We start from the raw sequence: 22225 nt of genomic DNA, 5'->3' as shown, positions 1-22225 counted from the left end.
AAAGAGAAACTAAGAGAATTTGAGGGAGAGAAGGGAAGGGAGCTCTAGAGAAGTGTTTGAGAGCTCCCCCCCTTGGGGTGTTTTTACAAGCTTAGAGAACTTCCCTATTTATAGGCCTAGGGGAAGTGAAAATCTGAATTCAATATGGCTAATGCATACAACACTTGTTTTATAAAATCTGAAATGGTTGATGCACTTGTATTAGAAAATATAAATTGGGTGAATGCACTTCACCAATAGATCCCACCAGTAGCCCTAGCTCATCTTCATATCACCATGACCAAGCTTCCAACCAGAAATGATAGCTCATACCTAGCTCACCATGACCAAGCATCCAACCAGCACATGCTGAGGTCAGCATGACCAGCAACTTCAAGGGCTTACAACTTGGGCTTCTCTTAATCCAATTAGGACTTTAAGCACTCGAAATTGAAGTTCAGAATGTCTTCTTTCCAGCCATATGTTATTTGGGCCAATCCAAGGTCGGAGGAAGAAGTTAAGGCCGAAACAAATTGCTAACTCATTTTCCGCGCTGATAAGATCCATCCTGAGCATGGTTCTGTGTTTGCTAGGTAACGGATTCCAGATTTATCCAATGGGGCTGAATGTTGGATATGTTATAGTACACATCAATTGGAACAACGTTCATGAAGAATGTGGCCTCATTCGAGCTATGTAGGTTGTTGAAACAAAGCTTGCAATATGACCTACGGAACTGGACTGGCAGGGGGCTGTAGCCAAAATGAGTTTGTCTTTAAGCTCTTCATCCATTCATCCAAATTAGGCCTTAACATGCTTGAATTGCATGAATTTTGCTCTCTAAAGCCATCATTATTACCTAAAGCTCAATGAACTGAAAGATAAACACAAAAAGGATTAAAAGCACAAGTTTAACTCAAAAACATAACCAAATCATAAGCTAGAAGGGTACAAAATGATATACAATTATGAACCGATCAAATACCCCCAAACCTAGATTTTGCTAGTCCTCAAGCAAAACAAAAGGAAAACGAAGAAAAATAAAACAAAATAAGAAGTTAACTAGACCACTTTCGTAGGTAACTCGATTGCATTGAGCGTATGCAACAAGCCTTTAAACCTCTAGGCATCCCTAGTAGGAGGAGTTGTGTCTCCTGAGGGTTTAACAAAACAAAACAAAACAAAAAAAATTACAAAAATAAAAAGAACTCAAAACAATCTTTCCGAACATTTTCTGAAGAGAAATGACTCATGCACATGACTCAAAAGTTTTAACAATAAAAGCTCAATTTTAAACATTATTCACAAAGCGGCAAAGTTCAAAACATAATATGCTCAAAGTGTGGTAGTGTGATAGCCAAATGCAACAAATTCCCCAATCTTAGTTTTCACACAATTTCAAAAATCATACAAAGCACAAGTTCAACTTCAAATCTCACTAAAGTTGTCCTCTCACAAATGAATCACTCGGAAGAGGGCTATAATGCAACACTCAGTTATAAACATGAGATTAGAGTTAAACCATAAAGACTTAACTCGAAATAGAAAGATGAAGAACTTGCATTAATATGATCTCAAGAAGGATGCCAAACACTTAAAAGTAGAAAAATGAATGCAATTCAACCACATGACATTTAAGATCAATTTAGGTCTTTAACATAGGTTGTAATGGGGCCAAGGGTGTAAGGTGAGTAAGAAATGAAAGGTATGGATAAAACAAAGTCCAAGGAACTCAAAATATAAGAGCATAAAACAATTGTTTACAAGACTTCGAATCATCACAATGAGAATTTATTTTTCTTTTACATGATCAAAACTCCTTATACCTTCATTTACATTGATTCACTCCTTTCCTGAACAACCACCAATTTATTTTGAAGGCCCAAAAATGAAACCCAAAAATGAAATTTCATTCAACCACCACTTAATCACAACTTTTCTCTTTTCTTTCATCAATTGTGTGATATATATATATATATATATATATATATATATATATATTTTTTTTTTTTTTTTTTTTCTTTCGAAATGTAACACCCATTCCCTATGAGTTCCTTAGAAAGGTAAATATTTGTTTTTCGGGCTAAGGCGAGGAAATATAATTGGTAAATGAAAGAAAAGGTTTACATGTAGGCTCAATATTGTTAACAATGGAAAATCATGCTTAAGCATGCATAAGGTTAGCTTGAAAGGCACAAACGATCCAAAGAGGGCCTTAATATCACTTCTTAAATGTCGTGAAGTCAAATTGCATAAGAATAAATGACTTTTAAGTGTTCAACCAAATCAATGAATAATGAGATCAAACAACAACTTAGATGACAAGAAATTAAGAGTATGTGTATAACACTCATGAATTGAAGTACAAGGCTCAAAAGCTCACTTTATATGGTTGGTTATATAAGTCTAATTTATGCTTCATACAATTCTTTAGATCATGCAAATCCTTTAATTGGAAAATTATGAAACAAATGGCAAGTGTAAAGAAGGTTTCAAGCATATCATGCTAGAACAATGCCAATTTTTTTTTTTTATTATTTATTTATATGAAATCCAATTTTCATTTAAGTCATGCAAACATTTATCACAATCTCATCAAATGTGTTCGGAAAGTGACTAAACAAAACAAGATTCAAAACAAGAAAGAAATTTAAATTTTTTTTTTTTTTTTTTTTTTTAATTTTAAGAAAAACCAAGTTTACTTGCTAAACTCCAATACCCAAACCTAGAAATGAGCATGGTCCTCAATGTTTAAAAATTAGCCACAAACAATGTCATAACAAGAAATGAAAGGTACTAAAGTAAATATAAATCACAAAACACACTTGAATTAAAATACACAAATAAAATAAAATAAAATAAATAAAAATAAAAATTACAAAACAAACAAACAAACAAATAAATAAATAACGAAACAGTAAAACACTCAAAACAGTAAGCCCTAAACAGACAGTCTTACGCAAACTAAAACCCAAACGTTTGAAAGCCCAACCCCAAAGAAAGTTAACTCACTTTGAAACCAAAACAATGGTGAAAACCCGACCCACAATGAAATCCAAAGCCCACACGTTTTAATTTTAATTTTTTCTTAAAAAGATAAAACGTCAATTATGAGCGCAAAGCGGGATTTCTAAAAAGAGGGAATGTGGTCCCTGATGTCGTCTCATGGATAGTCATGGGCAGACTGAGCGAGACACGTGTTGACAGATAGAAGCGCCGCAGATTTCACAAGCAGAAATTACGGGCTCATGGAAAGGCGCGAAGGCTTTACTGAACGTGTCCGTTCAGAAAAGACATGTCGTGATAAATGAGTTGGGTATGGTTGGAAAGCGAGAAGGTTGTGGGACTCGAGGAATGCTGGAGATTCAGAAATGCTTAGACGCTGCAATGGCTAGGGTTTGTCAAAGACTATGTATATAAGAAGGAAAAAGATGGGGATAAAAACAAAACCACAAACTCAGAAACACAAAAGAGAAAAGAAGAAAAAAAAATCAGAAATCAAATGGCCTCATCCTACCCATTTTCGTTGGATCTCAACCTAGCTCCACCGACTCAGACATTGGGCCAAGCAGCGGCACCAGTATGGATGCCCTACTTTGGCTCCTCCCGGGGGCCTGTGTCTGTCAATGACTCAATACTCCTAGACAACGATGTTGCTATTGGAGTTGGCAGAAATTTAGTGACTCCCAAAGATATACGTGTGTTCGGGACAAGGGATGACAACCGGGTCACGAGTGATGCCCTGGCACTGAGCGTGCAGAGTACAGCATGTGTCGCAAGTTTGGGTCATCGCCTACTTGCGAAGTTCCATGAGGTGGAGGTGCTTAAAGCTCAGTTGGCGGCGGAGCGAAGTATGGTTGAAGATTGTCAGAGTGCTATAAAAAGCTTGAAAAGGGAAAGGTCAAGGATAGTGGAGGTGAATCGACACCAGCTAGAAGTATTGCGGGATGAGAATAAAAACCTATCAAAGATGGTAGAGTTGTATTCTCGCGACATGCGAAAGCAGCTGGAGGACCTAGACCGACCGGGTAAACGCAAGAAAGCAGATCACGAGAGTAGTTACGCTCAAGCTAAGATTGCGATCTTTGGGAGCTCAAGTGATGAGCCCCAAGAGGCTGTGCGTGAAGACCCAGAAGTGGACATCCAGACGGCCAAACTAAAAGCTCCTATGGTCGAGACACCGAGCGCCAAGAAGAAATGATTTCAGTTTTTATTTATTTATTTATTTTTAAAGTTTTTTTTTTTTTTTTATATATATAAAAATGTTATGCTATCTCAAAGAGACGATTGACCCTAAATTTAAAGAATGACAATCAAACAAAAACACGAAAACCCAAACATGAAATTTTTATTAGTTAAGTAAACACACAAATAGCTGCTTCTTCTTTTAAGAGAAAAACTTAAGGATGACCAGTTAAGGGCCTCAGAAAACACAGCCAGGGGTTCCGGGAAGGTTGGAGGGGTCACAATGGTCCCGCTTAAAACCCGAACTTCTTAGACACCGAAGGTGCCACCTAAAGAACTCCTAGACACTGTATAGACTGCGGTTGCTCACTGGAGTTACCAAAAATTTAGCTCCTTCAAAGAATATCCTATGAGTTTTAAATTATAAAACCTAATAAAAACAAAATAAATAAATAAATAAATAAAAACTGAAATAAACACGCAATTCAAACAAGAATTTAAAAGAAGAGATGGGATTCTTGCACCAGGTGTCCAAGACGCATCTTTAATTTTGTCTCTTCTTCCAACTAAATTCTTGAGAAACCTGACAAACAAGAAGAAAACAATTGAAAAAAAATAAAATAAAATAACAACTGAAAAAAGCAAAAACATAAACATCAGAAAACAGGGAGGCAAAAGTAAGTGAAAGTGTAAGCATGCTCCCTTTTTAAAAAAAACGTGCTCGCAATTTGCGCCGGAAATGAAGGGATCCGAGAGAAAAGAGCACAGGATAGCACCCTCGAGATCCGAAGTGCTTTCGGCTCCCTCGTCTGTATAAGTCTATTTAAACTCATCTCGGTGAAGTAGAAGAGCACCCCGCATTTCTTCCTGCAAATTCAGAGAAAAACATCAAAAAATCCAAAAACAAAACAATGGCATCCTCATGCACTCACCTTGATGATCTTAACCTTGAATTGTCCCTTGCGCCACCGAATGCGCAGATAAGGGTTCCTCCAAACCATGTCTTCCCAAACTCCACATATCATCACGGTACGGCCTCAAACTTTGCTGAGATAATACCGAACTTTTCTGAGGCAATGCCGAACAGAGCAGCGCTGCTGGGAGGCATGATTGGTAACAAGCTCACACCGACAGTTCATCTGCATGTGGCACAGAGGTCTGACAAGGCAGCGGTGGAGGAGTCCCACAATTTAACTGTACTCCACGCGGTCTCGGCTACCAATTTGGGCATGCGATTGCTGGCGAGAACACGGGAGTGTGCCGCGATGAGCGAGGAAATAGCTTCCTTGAAGGCTATGGTGGCGGACTTGCAGAAGCGGCTCTATTGTGCCAATCAGCACGTGGAAGCACTGCAGAGAAAAAATGAGGACCATGTGGAGCTGCTGCAGATTCTGCAAGTAAGAGAAAACAGAGGCATGCCATGAAGATGAAGATGAAGATGAAGAAGTTGTTTTTATTTTTAATTTACTTGAATGTTTTTTTGTTTTTTTGTTTTAAACTTTTTATCTTTTTGAATGCAATGTTTGAATAAAAATGTGTTTTTAACACTCAGAAATAAACTAACTAACCACACCACGTAAATAAATAAACTAACCTAATAAAACAAAAAAAAAACATAAAAGAAAACCAAGAAGTTCCAAATTGAATTTTTTTAAATTTTTGTTTTTTTTTTGTTATTATTATTTACAACTAACTGACCACACAAAAAAAAACAACAAAGAAGTTCCAAATTGCAATTTACAAGGAAAAATAAAAACCCAAATTTCAATTTTCAATTTTTTTTTTTTTAATATTTATTATTATTGTTTTTAAAACACACAAATATACAAGCAACTCACGGATGACCAGTTAAGGGCCTCAGAAAACACAGTCAGGGGATCTGGGAAGGTTTGAGGGGTCACAATGGTCCCGCTTAAAACCCAAACTTCTTAGACACCGAAGGTGTCGCCTAAAGAACTCCTAGACACTGTATTAACGGAAGTGCTCACTGGGGTTACCATAAGTCGGCTCATATGAAAAATCTTTTTTTTTTTAATTTTAAAATTTTTAAGATAAGAAATAAAAACAAATTAAGATAAAATGAAACAACAAACCATAAACAAAAATGAACTAAGTACTGTAAACAAATTCAAACAAACAACATAAATTGTTGTACTAAAAGAATCAAACAATGTTACCGATTGTTTGATCCCCGGCAACGGCGCCAAAAACTTGTTGCGTAGATACAGCTGCACCAAAATGGGTTCAACTGCATCCTCAACTTGTGATACTCGCAAGTACACGAGCCGTTTGGTAGTATAGCATATGTAAGTGCGAGGTCGATCCCACGAGGATTGGTGATTGAATGATCCAATTTAGTTTCCCTACACAAAATAGAAACAAAAACAAAGAACATAAAACAAGGAAGAAAGAAATAAGTAACTCAAGCAAATAAGTTCCCAAGTTCAATTTAGATTAATGGATTGATTCTAGCTAAAGTATGATTAAGCCATGGTGTGTGGTCATAACCTTGTGTTCCTAATTCCCTAATTTGATCATTTGTTGTCTAACCTAAAATTAAGCATTAGGAACCCATTAAGCATAGAAGAACATTTTAAACAACCAAGTATGTTTCTAATCCCTGTTGTCGAATGTCCATACATACTCTTCCTATTCATAGTTCAATTCGAATTAAAGCATGGTGTATACTCTTAATTCAAACCAAGATAGCTAACATGCAAGCCTAAATGGTGATCAATCATTCAAACTAGCATATTAACTTATAAGCATAATGAATAAGAACAAAAACCATAATTGAAACTTGGAAACTAATCAAACTTGAAACTAAAGAAAAGAATTTACATAACAATGAAAATTAAAGTAGAACTTGGAAAGACTTAAAGAGAATTTCAGCACAAAGATCTCATTATAACAATTGAAAACTAGAAAGAGAAACTAAGAGAATTTGAGGGAGAGAAGGGAAGGGAGCTCTAGAGAAGTGTTTGAGAGCTCCCCCCCTTGGGGTGTGTTTACAAGCTTAGAGAACTTCCCTATTTATAGGCCTAGGGGAAGTGAAAATCTGAATTCAATATGGCTAATGCATACAACACTTGTTTTATAAAATCTGAAATGGTTGATGCACTTGTATTAGAAAATATAAATTGGGTGAATGCACTTCACCAATAGATCCCACCAGCAGCCCTAGCTCATCTTCATATCACCATGACCAAGCTTCCAACCAGAAATGATAGCTCATACCTAGCTCACCATGACCAAGCATCCAACCAGCACATGCTGAGGTCAGCATGACCAGCAACTTCAAGGGCTTACAACTTGGGCTTCTCTTAATCAAATTAGGACTTTAAGCACTCGAAATTGAAGTTCAGAATGTCTTCTTTCCAGCCATATGTTATTTGGGCCAATCCAAGGTCGGAGGAAGAAGTTAAGGCCGAAACAAATTGCTAACTCATTTTCCGCGCTGATAAGATCCATCCTGAGCATGGTTCTGTGTTTGCTAGGTAACGGATTCCAGATTTATCCAATGGGGCTAAAGTTTGGATATGTTATAGTACACATCAATTGGAACAACTTTCATGAAGAATGTGGCCTCATTCGAGCTATGTAGGTTGTTGAAACAAGGCTTGCAATATGACCTACGGAACTGGACTGGCAGGGGGCTGTAGCCAAAATGAGTTTGTCTTTAAGCTCTTCATCCATTCATCCAAATTAGGCCTTAACATGCTTGAATTGCATGAATTTTGCTCTCTAAAGCCATCATTATTACCTAAAGCTCAATGAACTGAAAGATAAACACAAAAAGGATTAAAAGCACAAGTTTAACTCAAAAACATAATCAAATCATAAGCTAGAAGGGTACAAAATGATATACAATTATGAACCGATCAAGTGCGAAACTGGGCTTCGGGGGGCCTTTTGCCCGGGTTAATGCCTAGCGCTGGAAGTGCTCTAATATGGCCGACCTCATTTTTGTGGGCCTTTATTTTGTTTATGTGCTCTCCTACCCATTGTTGGCATTTATGTTGCACGGACACTCCAATAAGTCCAAGTGTCGGAGTGTTGGACACTTGGACACTTGGACACTCAGATACTCCTTGGATATCCTTGTCCAACGGTCAACCTATCCACTGTCAAGACACTCCCCATACACGGTCAGGACACTCTGGGCATGAGTCAACTCATACTAAGGATCAACTATAATGCATTCATTCAATTATAATTCAAATAAAATTTATAAACTACATTTGAAAGGATTAAAAAGCTTGAATTTCACTATATATTATTGTGAAATTGGAATATGAACATTAATATTTTGTTTTTTTTTTGTTTAAAATATAGATAAGTATTATTATAAATTATTATTTTTAATTACCGTGTCCATGCCCTTGTGTCCTTGTTTTTTGAGATTTGCCTTTTCCCCGTGTCTCCGTGTCGCCTTATCCGTGTCGGTGCATCATAGGTTGGCATATGGTTTCACTTTAAAACCCTAACCATACCAATGCATGTCGGTAGGTTCATCGATTCCTTCACTTCGGTTCAGTTGCCGAACCAAACCCATCATAGGTTGGCATATGGTTTCACTTTAAAACCCTAACCATACCAATGCATGTCGGTAGGTTCATCGATTCCTTCACTTCGGTTCAGTTGCCGAACCAAACCCAACATGTATCATTAACATTTCTATCCAAATGACAAATATGTGGAAATAGCAAAACTCTGAACACACATCAATACTATTAAGCATGTTACATGTACAACAGTAAAATATATCAGCTCTTGTGCTTACATCATACACGTCTTTTGTTCACATATCCCACTCACTACCCACGGGATTATGTATAAGAGGCTACTGCAACTGGTGGATGAAGGCTTGTACACCACATTGAGGGCAAACTGTATCATAAACTCGTTTTTAACTTTGACAAAACGGTTTCTTCAAGATAAGAGCCCATCTCCATCTAATGCATTTAAAAGAAGTTTCTACGTGATTGAAATTTTTATTTTTTTTATTTAAGAAAAAGTTATACTTTCTGGGGAAAAAAGAGAGCAGGTTGTCCATCTCCTGATCTGCACAAGGACAAAGGCTATGATCTACTAAAATAAGAAAAGAGAAAGCTTGGAAACACTGCTCTTTAGATAATAGCAAGCATGCAAACTTCAAACAAGGCTGTCACTATAGTCACCAATATCATGAACACTAGAAATGAAAGTCATCGAACCTCTCATAACAGGTTGACTTAAATTTTGCATCCTTGCTACCATCTGAAAAACGATGCTTACCAACTTTCTCCTTTCCTCTCTTAGAAGAATGGGAACTAGCCGTGCTGTAAATTAAGAGGTCGACAGATTTGCTTCAATCTCAGAAAGAATAACTTCTTGCCACAAGCCCATAGAAACTTCTTTCAAGTTTGTCGCCATAAGGATTGGATTCTTGTCTTCAATCTGAAGTTTTGTCAAAGTCAGATGAACATGAATACAAGCAGCCCTAAATGTCATACAAGCCTTCATCCACCAGGTACAATACCAACATATACATGTCATGGTATGGGTGATACATGAGATATGACAACATATTACAATATTTCTTCTGCGAAACACCTTTTCAATATATATATATTTCTTCTGCGAAACACAACTTGCACTCACACCAGGCTACTGTCTTTAAGAAGATTAAAGATCAACCTGACAAGCAAATATCTTCGGATAGTATGACTTCAACCAGAATTGCGAAGGCAGTAGCTCAAAACGCATACACTGATAATCCAAATATGTCATGCGAAAAATTCTCATCAGTGAAAAAAGAATCCAGAGTTTCGATAAAACCATTAAGACGATAAACCACGAATACTTCATTTCTAAAGATGGTCCTGATGTAAGATTCACATCTTTTACTCCAGTACCAGTATTTCTTGTTAAATGCGCATAACCTTGTGGAAACCACACTTTCAATAAGAATCTTGCACAAAAATGAGCATCATAGTATTGGTAAATATTGATGGCAGCACCACATAGAATGATTTTATATACTTAGGATCAGTGCTAAATTCTTTCTTATATGCATCAAGGGACCGTAGAACAGAATATTTCGATGTTCATTTATCACCTGAAATTATACAAGTATACATGTCAGAGAAAGGTAACAATGTACACAATAAGAAACAAATATCAAGCCCCTTAATGCAAAGCCATCAAGCACCATGCTTAGAGGGCAATTATTGCAAACATATGTTTTAAAATTTAAATTAGCTTCACAGTGAATGCCATATAACCCATTCCCTAGAGTATATAATAAAAAATTAAAAAGCGGGAATATGTTGCCAAAAGAAGAAGAATGGAAGACGAAAAGGCACAAATCTACAAAGGAGAGAGAAATTGTTAAGTCTCATAAAATTAAAGGAAAAAAAAGGACTAAATTGCAATAAGAACCCTCAATTACTAGCATCTCAATTTAGTCCCTGAACTTTAACTTTAACAATGTCAACGTTAAACTATGAATTTGTGTCAAAGAGAACCTTTTGTTACTAACGTCTATTAAATACTCTTCTACATGAATTCTGCAGGAGAACCACCTGTTACTAACATTATAAATCATTAACCCTATAGAGCATACTGATGACAAAAGAAGTGTTTAGGATGTACAATATGTAAAAATACTGAGGAGGGTCCCCTATCTCAACTGCTGGTTGAAGTGCAAACATACCAAATCCAGAAATGTTTACCACCATGAAAAGAAAGTTTGTGATGATCTAATCAAATGTTTTGACACTATATTACTTCGGGAATAAAGAAATCCAAACACCACCTACCTCTTCCGTAGAATTCAATCTCTACTCCGAATTCAACACTCAGTAATGAATCCCAAATCACCAATGCAAGAAACAAATCCTAAAAACACACCCAAAGCAAAACTCCAATCCTCAAACTGGTACTCCCCCGCTAGCTCATCAGCTCCATGGCATATTGGCATTACTCTAAAAGGGAAAAAATCACAACTTTTCTCTTGCTCTTCATGGTATCTTCGTTTTCTTAACACCGCCCTCAAATCCCCAACCACAAGATTATTACATCAAACTTTTTTTGAGAGAGAGAGAGAGAGAGAGAGAGAGAGATAGAGAGAGAGAGAAAGAGAGAGAAGGCTATTCTTTCGACACATTTAACGAAACAAAGGAAGAAGGGTGTGCTTCTTGCTGTCTGGTCCGTGGGTTGAAAATATGCCATCCAAGCATGCACACCATGTCTTTTTTATTTACTGATGCGGAAGATAATGTTTTCCACCCACTTAAACACAAGTTTATTTTAATTTACTCCAAAACAGGAAAAAAAAAAAAAATGGGAGCACGTTTTGAAAGAAATGGAAGGATGTGGGAAAACAACCCAAACAGAAAGATATTGAATTGAATCTCAAATCCTTACATTGATAGCTGTCCAGGCATTCGAGAGTAAAATGAACAATTCTATGTGCCCAATGAAGCTTACTGACCCCATTGTGCAAACACCCACTTCATCCATGTAGATAAGCAATACTTGGAAAGATATTCGGGTAAATCCTCCTACAAAACAGAAAAAAGATTAGGTTAGCGAGAAAACACCCTTCATCTTCTAACTCCACGACGAACAACATGTAAGTTAGAATGACGTCCCAGTTTTTAAGTTCAAACGAGATCAAGTTTAAAGGACTGCTCAATTAATTCAAAACAAGAAACAGAAAAGAAAATAGGAAAATCAAAGCTAAATTGATTATGACCATTGCCCATGGATAAAAAAAAAAATGGATCAATTATAAAATAAACCACTGAGTTATGAGGCAAATTTCCATATAGTACCCAATTTTCAAAATCTTGCAATGTCAAACCCAAAGTTCGGAAACTTTTTGAAGGTCAACCTACTGTCACTTTGACTGTCAGGTCAAACCTTGTGTGCATTCTGGTAGTGTCTGAGATACAAGCTAAGGCATTTTCAGGTTTCCACAAAAACTTTTCCGCCCAAATGTTGTACACTGGTAGTGGCCGCTCTAATTCACTCTTTCTCTGGGCGATGGGCCTTATCAAAAGTCACACGGGCCAAGCATGCAATGTTTGGGCGGGAAGCTTTTACCAAAAACCTGAAAGTTTCTATAGCTCAGATCTGCACATCATCTAGAGTGTGGGTGCCACACTGCCATGTATGGGCATAAAATTTGACTAGACAGTCAAAGTGGCAGAGGCTTGACAATTAAAAGATTATTGATGGGTTTGATATTGGAAGATTTCGAAGATTGGATACTGAATACAAATTTGGATCATAGTTCAGGGGTGAATTTTGTAATGGACAAAATAAAAATATAAAATGAACTAATATAACAAGTACTATATCAGTGCAACACTTTACCCACTCAGCTTATACCAAATTATGCAAAGGTATCTCAACCATCGGCGAAAAGACAAAGTCATTGAAATACAATATGAAATCATGAATGAAGGAAATTAAACCAGTTGACTAAGCAATTGATATTAAGTACCAGATCCTCCTAAACACACCGTGCAGTTCAATGAATTTATTTCCTTGACATGTTTACAAGTACAATTATACGGATCATGGCCTACTGTAAGCTTGGTTCTACACTACGCATGCTTACTACAGAAAAGAGCTTACCATAAGATTCTATTTGGGTATGACAACATTAAAAGAAATAGTAGCATCCATAGTAGAAGAGTTCAAACAAGTCAGGGGTCAAAGGCAATTGCAGTGAAATGTAGAGAGGTCAAAATGATTTATAGAGCACATAAGTAAAGTCTATGAGAAACTTACACTGTTCCATGATGCAGAATACTCATCAATTGAGAGCAACCAACTTCCAACATTAGATTGCAAATCCAGCCTATTTTTTGTGTTTCCCAAATCCAGCAACTCATTGTCGCTGTCATCATGATTGATGTCCCTTTTTCTTTTCCTTCTACTATGTTTTTTCCTGTGCTTAACTGTTTTGGATGCTCTACGATCCAAATCACAAACACCACCTTCCAACACTCCATGATTATCTAGAAATAAATATCTATCTGATTTTCGGAAACTTATTTCATTATGCATAAATAATAATTCCCAAGATTCGGGAGTCTGGCATTTTTCTGCTAAACTGTAATAGATAACCCATGACTGAAGCCCCAGCAATTTAAATGCTTCTATATTCTTCATTTTAAAGCAATCTTTGATTATTGAGGCCAAGCTACTGTCATTGTTTGGGATTCCGCAAATCTTCGAAACAATGTCTTCAAGTTTTTCCTGTTCCTCGTGGCCCTCTTCATCTCGTAGAAGTCGTAAAAGCTGGCGTCCATGATTAAAAACTGCATTTAACAGTAATATCTGATCAAGGCACCTAAAATCACCGCACTTTGAAAGTATAACCTCAAACAAATAACTTGAGTCCATAGGATCCTTGTGCTCTATTCTAGGGTTGAGATTCTTATGAAGCATGTTAAGAAAATCACATAAGTCCCTCTCATCAAGAGTAATAAGAAGGCGTTTGCACAGCGAAGAAAAACATTCCTCCGTCAGATACTCACTTGTAACTTCCCATACATCTCTTGAATCCTCTTTATACATCAAATCAACAAAAAATTCAACAAAAAATTTTCTATCAACGAGCAAAATTTCACCATCTTTAAGTGACTCAGAAAGCTCATTGGACAACCAAAATTCAGGGACATTTTCAAGGAAATTCTCCACAGTTGCCTGGACATCCAAATCAAGAAAGTAATGGGGCTTTGTAGCAACCACTGCTGGTGATTGCCCATGTTTTCCCTTCCACTCAAGCTCCTCCCAACAAATATCTCGATTAACAAAAGAAAATTGCGACAATGCCTTAGCACCTGGTCCATGGCCCAATCCACCTCCAGTTCTAGAAAACCATTGAGATATTCGTGTTGGATTTCCTGCATTTTCAACAATGATGTCATTATCAGAATTCCTAAAACATCCACATCATTGGAGGTTGGCCTGCCCACCATCCTACATCGACATATTTATCAATCTTCCAACAGGTATAAACACAGCAGTCTTTATCCATACTAAATATTACACAGGAATAAATATCAACATTATTGGAGATACAGAAAGTAAATGGAAAATGATGATATTCAATAGTAAAAATAATACATACAAGAAACTAAAGTTACTGAAAAAGAGGAAAATTAACTCAAACATGAACTGAATGTATGAAATGTAAAATTGACTTGCCTTCAAAGAATTTCTTAAGTATGTAACTTCTCTTGGCAATAATGGACCCTGCCTTATGTGGCCTATTCTCAAATATCATTTCTAGGAGCTGAGATGCGAAGCCCTTCTTCAGCGGCTTAGATCTCAGCAAGTTCGTAAGTAACTCGCACTGATGGTGACGACTGATGGAACTTATGCCAGCTATCGTGTTACAAAGCCACAGACGAGCCTCTGATCGACCTCCAGATGCCATGACCGACCAAATAACAGATTCCAAATTACTCAAGAGAGATACTCTCATCTTGGCAGAATTGTCATCTCCATTGTCATTCCAGATGGGCTCTGACAGAAACAAATGAAGCATTATATATCCAAGGTTATCAAGGTGCTCAGCTCAAGCACCTTATCCCAAATAAATGATTCCAGAACAAAGTCCTGCATAAAACCAATAGCATTATCAATATGCATCACCTCGAGCAGGGGAAGTTCAAGAACAGAAAATGAAATGATTATCACGCAATGAACTTAAACTACAACATATAACAGTCAAACCTCTATTAAAAAGAGAATATAGGAATCCCAACAACATACGTTACCGGAATTACCAAGCCACGGATATGAACCCTTACACTTGTAAACACAACTAAGAGAATATAGATTTTCCCCGCAGAAAAAATTATCACTCTTGATTGAACTAAAACAAGGATAACAAATAGTTTGGTAAAGGATCTTGAAGAACATGGGGAATCATAAAGTATGGCTGACTCAGTGACAGTATCACCTTCGTTGCACCTGGTGGCGACTTAAACTGGATAGGAGGCTGAGAGAAAAGAACAACTGGGTTTGTCAGATGAAAACTCCAAATTTCTTAAGAAATTTTGGCCAGGCAATAATTCAGGCAGGGCTTTAAACATTGTACTCCGTCAAAATTTGGGGCTAAGGGGGAGAACGATGTCGAAGCGCGCGCGAGAAAACCAAAAGCAGGGATTCACGAAGCCATACTCAGATGCTCTGAGGAGGAGTGGGGATCAGATAGGACACATGATGAGGCGAGATCGGAAGAGGATGTGGATGTCGACAAAATCAGGGACGACGCTTTGGTCGTTTGTAACCAGGGAAAGGATTGCTCCCCAAGCATCGAAGCTTCGAAAGTTCAATTCGAGTCTTCGGGTGCTAGCCCAATATCTAAGGAGTTGATCGAAACTGACATGCGGGAGGAATTGGGAGTCCTTTCTGAAATGGGTTCTGGGACTGAAGAAGAATCGTCAGAGTCGGAGTCTACCAACTACACGGATTCTGCTGCAGTGGTTTAACTAAATATGCAGAGATTCTACAAGAGGCAGAACAACACAGAGACATTCGTATTACCCTCCAGACAAACTATTACTTCATCCCAACATAACCAGAGATAAAAGAAGTAAAAAGCACAGCATAAACCTTCCCATAAAAAGGGTTTATTGTGCTTATATATACTCAAATATGCCAAAGAATTTGAAAGATTAACCAAACATGAAGAAAGACAAAGCATAAACCTAAAAATTACGAGTAGAAATAACCCTTAAAAAATTGAGAATTCATTGCTGCAAATATATAAAACCCAAAAAAAAAAAAAATCAGGAAAAAAATTCCAAGTATCCACCCAAAAATTAGAAAGTAAAAATAGGCATGATGTTAGGTACCAAACCAAAATTAACAAAGAAAAATATGAGTAGAGATAAAGAAGTTGAGAACTTCGAAATTCTATCAAGATAAAACCCAACCAATGGTTGAAATAATTTATTGCAACATGAAATAGGTGTTGCCCTAAACTACAGAAAAATAACAACAAAAAATTCAATGAGATGGAGAGAGTGAACTAGGGTGGCTTACCCTAGGCTATCATCTTGACTGGAAGAGGAGGGAGTGTGGAGGTTCTGCTCGGAAACAGAAAGCTTTGTTTCTCAACGAAAACACGAAAATTAAATAAAGAAAAAGATGAGTTGAGTTCATAAATTTTGAACAGCAGGATGGGCTTTTATCTACGTGGCGTTTGATAATCAAGTGTAACATTGTCCCAATTTCCTATATATTCTGATGGTTTTTTATCACAAATGGTCCTTTAAGTTTACGAAATTGTCACAATTAGTACTTTAGGAGCTCGTTTGTTATACAAGACTGTCTTGACATGGAGAAATTATATAATAGTACGGTATTACCACGTCAGGATATGATACTTCCATTCAAAATTTGCCATGTGTCATATTTAAAAGAAAATTAAATCCATTTATACAACTGGAATTTGACTTCCAATTTTACACCTTTGGATTTAAACCATCACACTCTGAAGGTTTTGATACTTCCATTCAGCTTCCTCTGCTTTTCTACAATGAAGGAAACATACCCACATCTCAAACCTCTCCTCCTGCTAATTTTACTACCTGCAATTCTCTCTCTACAAACAGCACAAATTTCTCCGTCGGCCGAGCTCTTTACAAGTCCAAGATCCCCGCCAAGGCACCCAACTCTTCGTATATGTATCGTTTCTCAACTTCTTTCATCTTCTCTCAATCCTTCAGTTTCTCCATCGAGTCGTCTTCCTCGCCTCAAAACCTCATGTTCCAATTTCTTATTACTTTGTATTCTAACCATCACACTCTGAGGATTACCATGAGGGAAAAACTTTACAGAAAAGCAAACTGAAGTAAAAACCCTAAGAAGTTCTTTTGGGATGTGAATTTAAACTAACTATAAAATAAAGTGGTAGCTGATGAGGGAGAGGGAGAGAGAGATGGAGGGTGGGATGTATAAAAGGAGGATGGATTCAATGATACTGTCGAGAAAAAAAAAACAAAAAGAAGAAGACTTCAATTGGCAGAGATAAGGGAAAGAGATGGTGGAGGAGGCAGGGTAGGGTTACCGCGGAGATTGGCTGGAGTATTCTTTTATTTTATTTTATTTCTAATGTTATTTTAAAGGGTAAAATTGGAGGTCAAAGTCCAGTTGTACAAGTAATTTTAATTTTCTTTTAAATGGGACACATGACAAATTTTGAATGGGAGTATTATATGCTGACGTGGTAATACAGTACTACTCTATAATCTCTTCTTGACATGGACCATGCTTAGGGACAATCTTGGCTTGACTTGGCTTGGTCTAAGTTGGATAACACTTATCTTGTGTTTGGTGTAAGCTTGGACTAGGACTAGATTTTTTTTATTTTTTCAAAACTATCTATATATATATATATATACATGTATGCTATTATTATAATAATAATATACGTGTATATATATATATATATATATATATATATATATATGTGTGTGTGTGTGTGTGTGTGTGTGCAGTCCCCTTCTATTGAGGGATCCCTCAAATAATATTTGAGGGACGCCCTTTAGGGTACCCTACAATTTTTTTCTCAATAATCCAAACCATTTATTTTTTTGGTCTTCATTCATAGATCATTCTTACAAAAAATTAGACAAATCGGAAACCGTTTCGATATCCAATTGTGTCATACAAAATCAACGAACAACGGTGCATCAAGAAAGTACTCAAATTTCAATAACACAATTGAGTGGTCAAATGATATCAGATTCAAGTGATTTCTTGTAGAGATAATCTTTGAATGAGTATCTACAAAATAGACGGTTTAGATTAGTGAAATGCAATCCGGAGTGGGGCCTACAAGGGGTGTCCCTCAAATAAGCTTATTTGAGGGATCCCTCAATGGAAGCTCTCTGTATATGTGTGTATGTATATATATACATTTAGGGTGGTGATTTTCCCACTCCCCTTTTATCCACCTACACTCCCTTTTGTTTTTTTTATTTATTACTTTTTACTATAAGATAAAAGGGAGTGTAAGTGAACAAAAGAGGAGTGAGAACATACAATTTTAAAAAAATAGAGTGTAAGTGGATAAAAATAGAGTGGGAAAATCAGTACCCTACATATATATATATATATATATATATATATATATATATATATGTGTGTGTGTGTGTGTGTGTGTGTGTGTGTGTGTGTGTGTGTGTGTGTGTATATGTGTATATATGTGTGTGTATATATGTGTATATATGTACATTATAGTATATGTGTATGTAAGTATAATATAATATAATAATAATAATGTTATTAGTATTACAATATAATATATGCACTTCATACATTGGTGAGCATGGGACTAGTTAATCCTCCATTTCCATATGGATTTAGTAGTCCCCTCCTAAGGAGATGTTTTTGGGGGCCCGATATTAGCAATTCCATCTAAGACTAGGATTATATAAAACAAACATACTACTAAATTTAGTCCAAGCCAGTCCAAGCCAAGCTTGTGTAACAAACGAGGTTTTTTTGTGACATTAGTAGTCCTTAACGTTAGAGCCTGTTGAGGCCTAAAAAATCCACGGCTTGGCCCAAATGAATTCCCGGCCCAACGCAATTCCTTATTGAGGAAAAACCTGACTTGGAGCACACAAAAGTCCGTCATGCACGAGTCACACTCCACGTGCCATGCCAAATAAATAATCTGTCATGCTAAGAATCGAGATTAAGATTATAAAGTGCATTAGCTCTGCAAATCCATGCTAATTATCCCATCAAGCATAATGATTAAAAGCGTGCCAAGTGACATGCCATGCCAAGCGGGAAATTATTATCTCACACCCAATCACACTACAAGCTTAAGTGGGCCCAAGCCACTCAAATGCCCAGAGCTTGCTTGAGTGGGTTGTGGTATGGATGGTAACAAGTTGTCATGGGGCCCATCGATGGGTCGGGAGATGGAAGTCTCGGGTCGCTTGGGGGCCTCGGGACTCAAGCACATTTTCTTAGGCTCAAACGTGGTTAAGCACAAGAGAGAAAATAGCCCCTTGCTTCAACTAGAGTGGCCCAACCAAAATAGCCCATTGCTTCAACTAGAGTAGCCCAACCAAAATAGCCCATTGCTCCAATTAGAATAAGCCAACCAAAAAGCCCAACATTTGATAAGATTATCTCATCCATTGGATAGATCATGTGGTTATCTTAAAAAAACTCATATAATTAGAATAAAAAGCAGCACAAGCCTTAGCACTCAGCTGGAAGACAATATCACGAAAGAGCTTGGGGAATCCACATGTGAAAGGGCTGCTAGGAGGCTAAGGAGCAAGTTCCAAGTGAAAGCCTTCAAGAGACCAAGGGATATTGGCACGCAGGGAAGGATGCCCTCCCTTGAACCAGCATTCACACCCATTTTCTTTCCTTAAGTAGATTTGGCCATGGAAAGAGGAAGAAAGAAGAGAAAGAATATGGGTGAAAATGGAAGCTTTCCTCTGAAGCAGCCGCGGGAAGAAGCATTGGGCTCCTAAAAATCTATGATTTTGTGGGATTGGGCAGAGCTGATTTTGCCACCATGAGGTAAGTCAAGAAGGAGGAGAAGAAAGGGAGAGGAAAGCTTAGCTAGATTAGGAAGAAACCATTAGGGTTTCTTGGAGAAGAACCATTCCCAGTAGTTATAAATAGGACCCCTTCTACCCAACACAACACAACCCAGAACCTTCAGAGAGCAAGCTTCCTCTCTCACCTGCAAACTCAGTAATTTTCGTGCTATCCTTGCCCATTTCCCCTATTTTCCCTGTGCTAGCAGATTACTATAGTTTTGACAGAGTCACTGTCAAGCTGCCGGAAACTACTAAGGCCACCCATAATTCTCCACCATCCTCATCCCCTTTCACCAAACCTCCCTAGAACCCCTTTCTCCTTCCATTAGAACCTCTGTCTCTCATAAGAACTCACAGCTCTCTCTCCTTAAGTGTTAAACCCATGATAATTCTTGCTCCCTGTTGTGTCGATTCAGCTGCACCAAAATGGATTTAGCTGCATCCTCAACTTGTGATACTCGCAAGTGCACGAACCGTTCAGTAGTATAATGTTGTTAATATTATGTTAACTCGCAATTGTACGGGGCAATTAGTAGTATAGCAAGACAAGTACGAGGTCGTACCCACGAAGACTGAGAAGTTAAAACTAGTTATATACTTAGATTACCAAATTCAAGAAAGTAGGAGGTTATGTCTAAAACAGAATTTAAAGCAAGAGTGGTTGTGATTGTTGAACAAAATAAGCAAAATGAAATTGCAAACAAAAACAAGTAAACAAATGTAACAAAGAGTGGTTTTAAGAGATGGAAAACAGATTTGGAGACTAGGGCATTCGAATCACCATAACAATTCAATTCTGGGTTATAAGGAGTCAAGTAACAAGTCTAATTCAAATTCAAAGATTGATTCTAGCTAAAGTATGATTAGGCCATGGTGTCTGGTTCTAACCTTGTGTTCCTAATTCCCTAATTTGATCATTTGTTGTCTAACCTAAAATTAAGCATTAGGAACCCATTAAGCATAAAAGAACATTTTAAACAACCAAGCATGTATCTAATCCCTGTTGTCGAATGTCCATACATACTCTTCCTATTCACAGTTCAATTCGAATTAAAGCATGGTGTCTACTCTTAATTCAAACTAAGATAGCTAACATACAAGTTCTAATGGTGATCAATCATTCAAACAAGCATATTAACTGATAAGCATAATGAATAAGAACATGAATCATGAATCCAACTTGAAACTCCAAACTTGAAACTTATAAACCCAGAATATTCATGTTAGGTTACATCGAAGCCCTAGTTATGAAATTAGCTGCTCATAATGGAAAAGAAACTTAGATAGAAATGAGAAAACATAAGGAATGCAATAAGAGTAGAAAAACCCATTTTCTGAAGTTCTTGTGGTGTCCAAGACTTCTTCAAGTGCTTCTCCACGTCTAATGCTTCTCCAAGAACTTCCCCACGTCTAGAATGATGTATGACAGCTAGTAGGTGATTTGGGATGAGTTTGGGTGAGTGGTGATGGTTGAGAAAGAGGAAATTCGTAGGGAAATGGAAGGGAGGTTTTCTGGAGCTGTTTTGGTGATTTTGGGAAGTTTAAAGTATTGGGTTGATTGCTGGAGTGTTTGGGGTTGTGGGTGTTGTGAAAATGGACAAGACTTTCACTCACTCCCCTAATGATCTTGTTGTTGATGGACTTTGTGACAAACAAAATAATGGATGAATCACACACACACACTTGAGAAACCAACCAAGCACAAAGTGACACAAGAATTTATAGAGGTTCAGCAATTGCCTACATCCTCTTGGTGATCCCCTTGAGAAATTCACTAATGAAAGAATAAGTTACAACTTTGGTTTACAAAGAAACCCCCTTAGAACTCTATTCTCTCCCAAGCTCTCTTTTCTCTCTCACCATTTGCTCAACACTTTGATGCACTTGTGAACACTCTCTCACACTTGGTGTTTCCCTTCTTTGGTGTCTAAACTCTCAAGACCCAACTCAGCTCTCTCTTGAACTGATTGCCCTCTCTCTCTTCCTCCCTTGGTGAGATAACCTCCCGTTGAACACAATAGCTCCCAGCTACTTGACAACTTTGAGATTAACCACTCACCCATGATTGTCTTGCATCTTATTTTCTTTTGTAGGCAGACCTTTGGACTTAGTAGAGGGCTGCAATTACTCCTTCACGTTCTTGCTTTCAGCTACCAAACTAAACACAAGGTTAGGCAAACCAGAAAACAAGCCATAAAGCATGCACCCTTTGTCCCCTTGTCTCCCACCTAGAAAACCCTTTGGTACAAGACAACAAACAACATTTAAATGGTGTTCCAGCTTCTAAGGCACGTTGCCAAACTTCCTAGAACCCATAAAACTCTTTGGAGGCACTTGGAGTTAGGTAGGGAACAAGTACATGTGAAAGGCACCTTGAAAAGCGCATGAAAAAACGACACAGCACGTCTGGTGACCGGTCGCCCGTCACAGGCGACCGGTCGCTTTGCACTCTGCTAGAAAACGACCGGTCG

General features: G+C 37.5%; 1 protein-coding gene across 5 annotated transcripts; it reads right to left on the bottom strand.

The window, feature by feature from the left end:
• Positions 1–8861: 8861 nt before the first annotated feature.
• LOC110773972 (uncharacterized) lies at positions 8862–16341 on the bottom strand. Of its 5 annotated transcripts, XM_088248961.1 has the most exons (6): positions 16222–16320; positions 15134–15682; positions 14374–14787; positions 12949–14069; positions 11575–11711; positions 8862–10264 (listed from the first exon to the last, which is right to left on the bottom strand). In XM_088248961.1, exons 3-5 carry the CDS (start codon positions 14714–14716, stop codon positions 11634–11636), a joined length of 1542 nt encoding a protein of 513 aa, XP_088105087.1. In that variant the 5' UTR covers positions 14717–14787; positions 15134–15682; positions 16222–16320; the 3' UTR covers positions 8862–10264; positions 11575–11633. The 5 variants fall into 5 exon arrangements, with proteins under 5 accessions (XP_088105087.1, XP_088105089.1, XP_021834173.2 ...); XM_088248963.1 differs by lacking the exon at positions 15134–15682 and having other exon boundaries at positions 10968–11711; positions 16222–16341; XM_021978481.2 differs by lacking the exon at positions 15134–15682 and having other exon boundaries at positions 16222–16341.
• Between the last annotated feature and the right edge of the window lie 5884 nt (positions 16342–22225).

This window comes from Prunus avium, chromosome 2 (genome assembly GCF_965620075.1).
Source record: "Prunus avium chromosome 2, drPruAviu1.hap1.1, whole genome shotgun sequence".
NCBI lineage: Eukaryota > Viridiplantae > Streptophyta > Magnoliopsida > Rosales > Rosaceae > Prunus > Prunus avium.
The sequence above is the reverse complement of the archived record's forward strand: the minus strand, read 5'-3'. Positions and strand labels throughout refer to the sequence as shown.

Bases quoted from the DNA above. Each gene is read 5' to 3' on its own strand.
- LOC110773972 (XM_088248963.1), bottom strand. From the start codon at position 14,716: ATGCTTCATTTGTTTCTGTCAGAGCCCATCTGGAATGACAATGGAGAT. The intron at 14,070-14,373 runs GCAAGTCAATTT...TTGAAAATGCAG, and splicing joins ACTTAAGAAATTCTTTGAAG to GAAATCCAACACGAATATCT. The intron at 11,712-12,948 runs GTAAGTTTCTCA...TCTGTTTTGTAG, and splicing joins ATTCTGCATCATGGAACAGT to GAGGATTTACCCGAATATCT.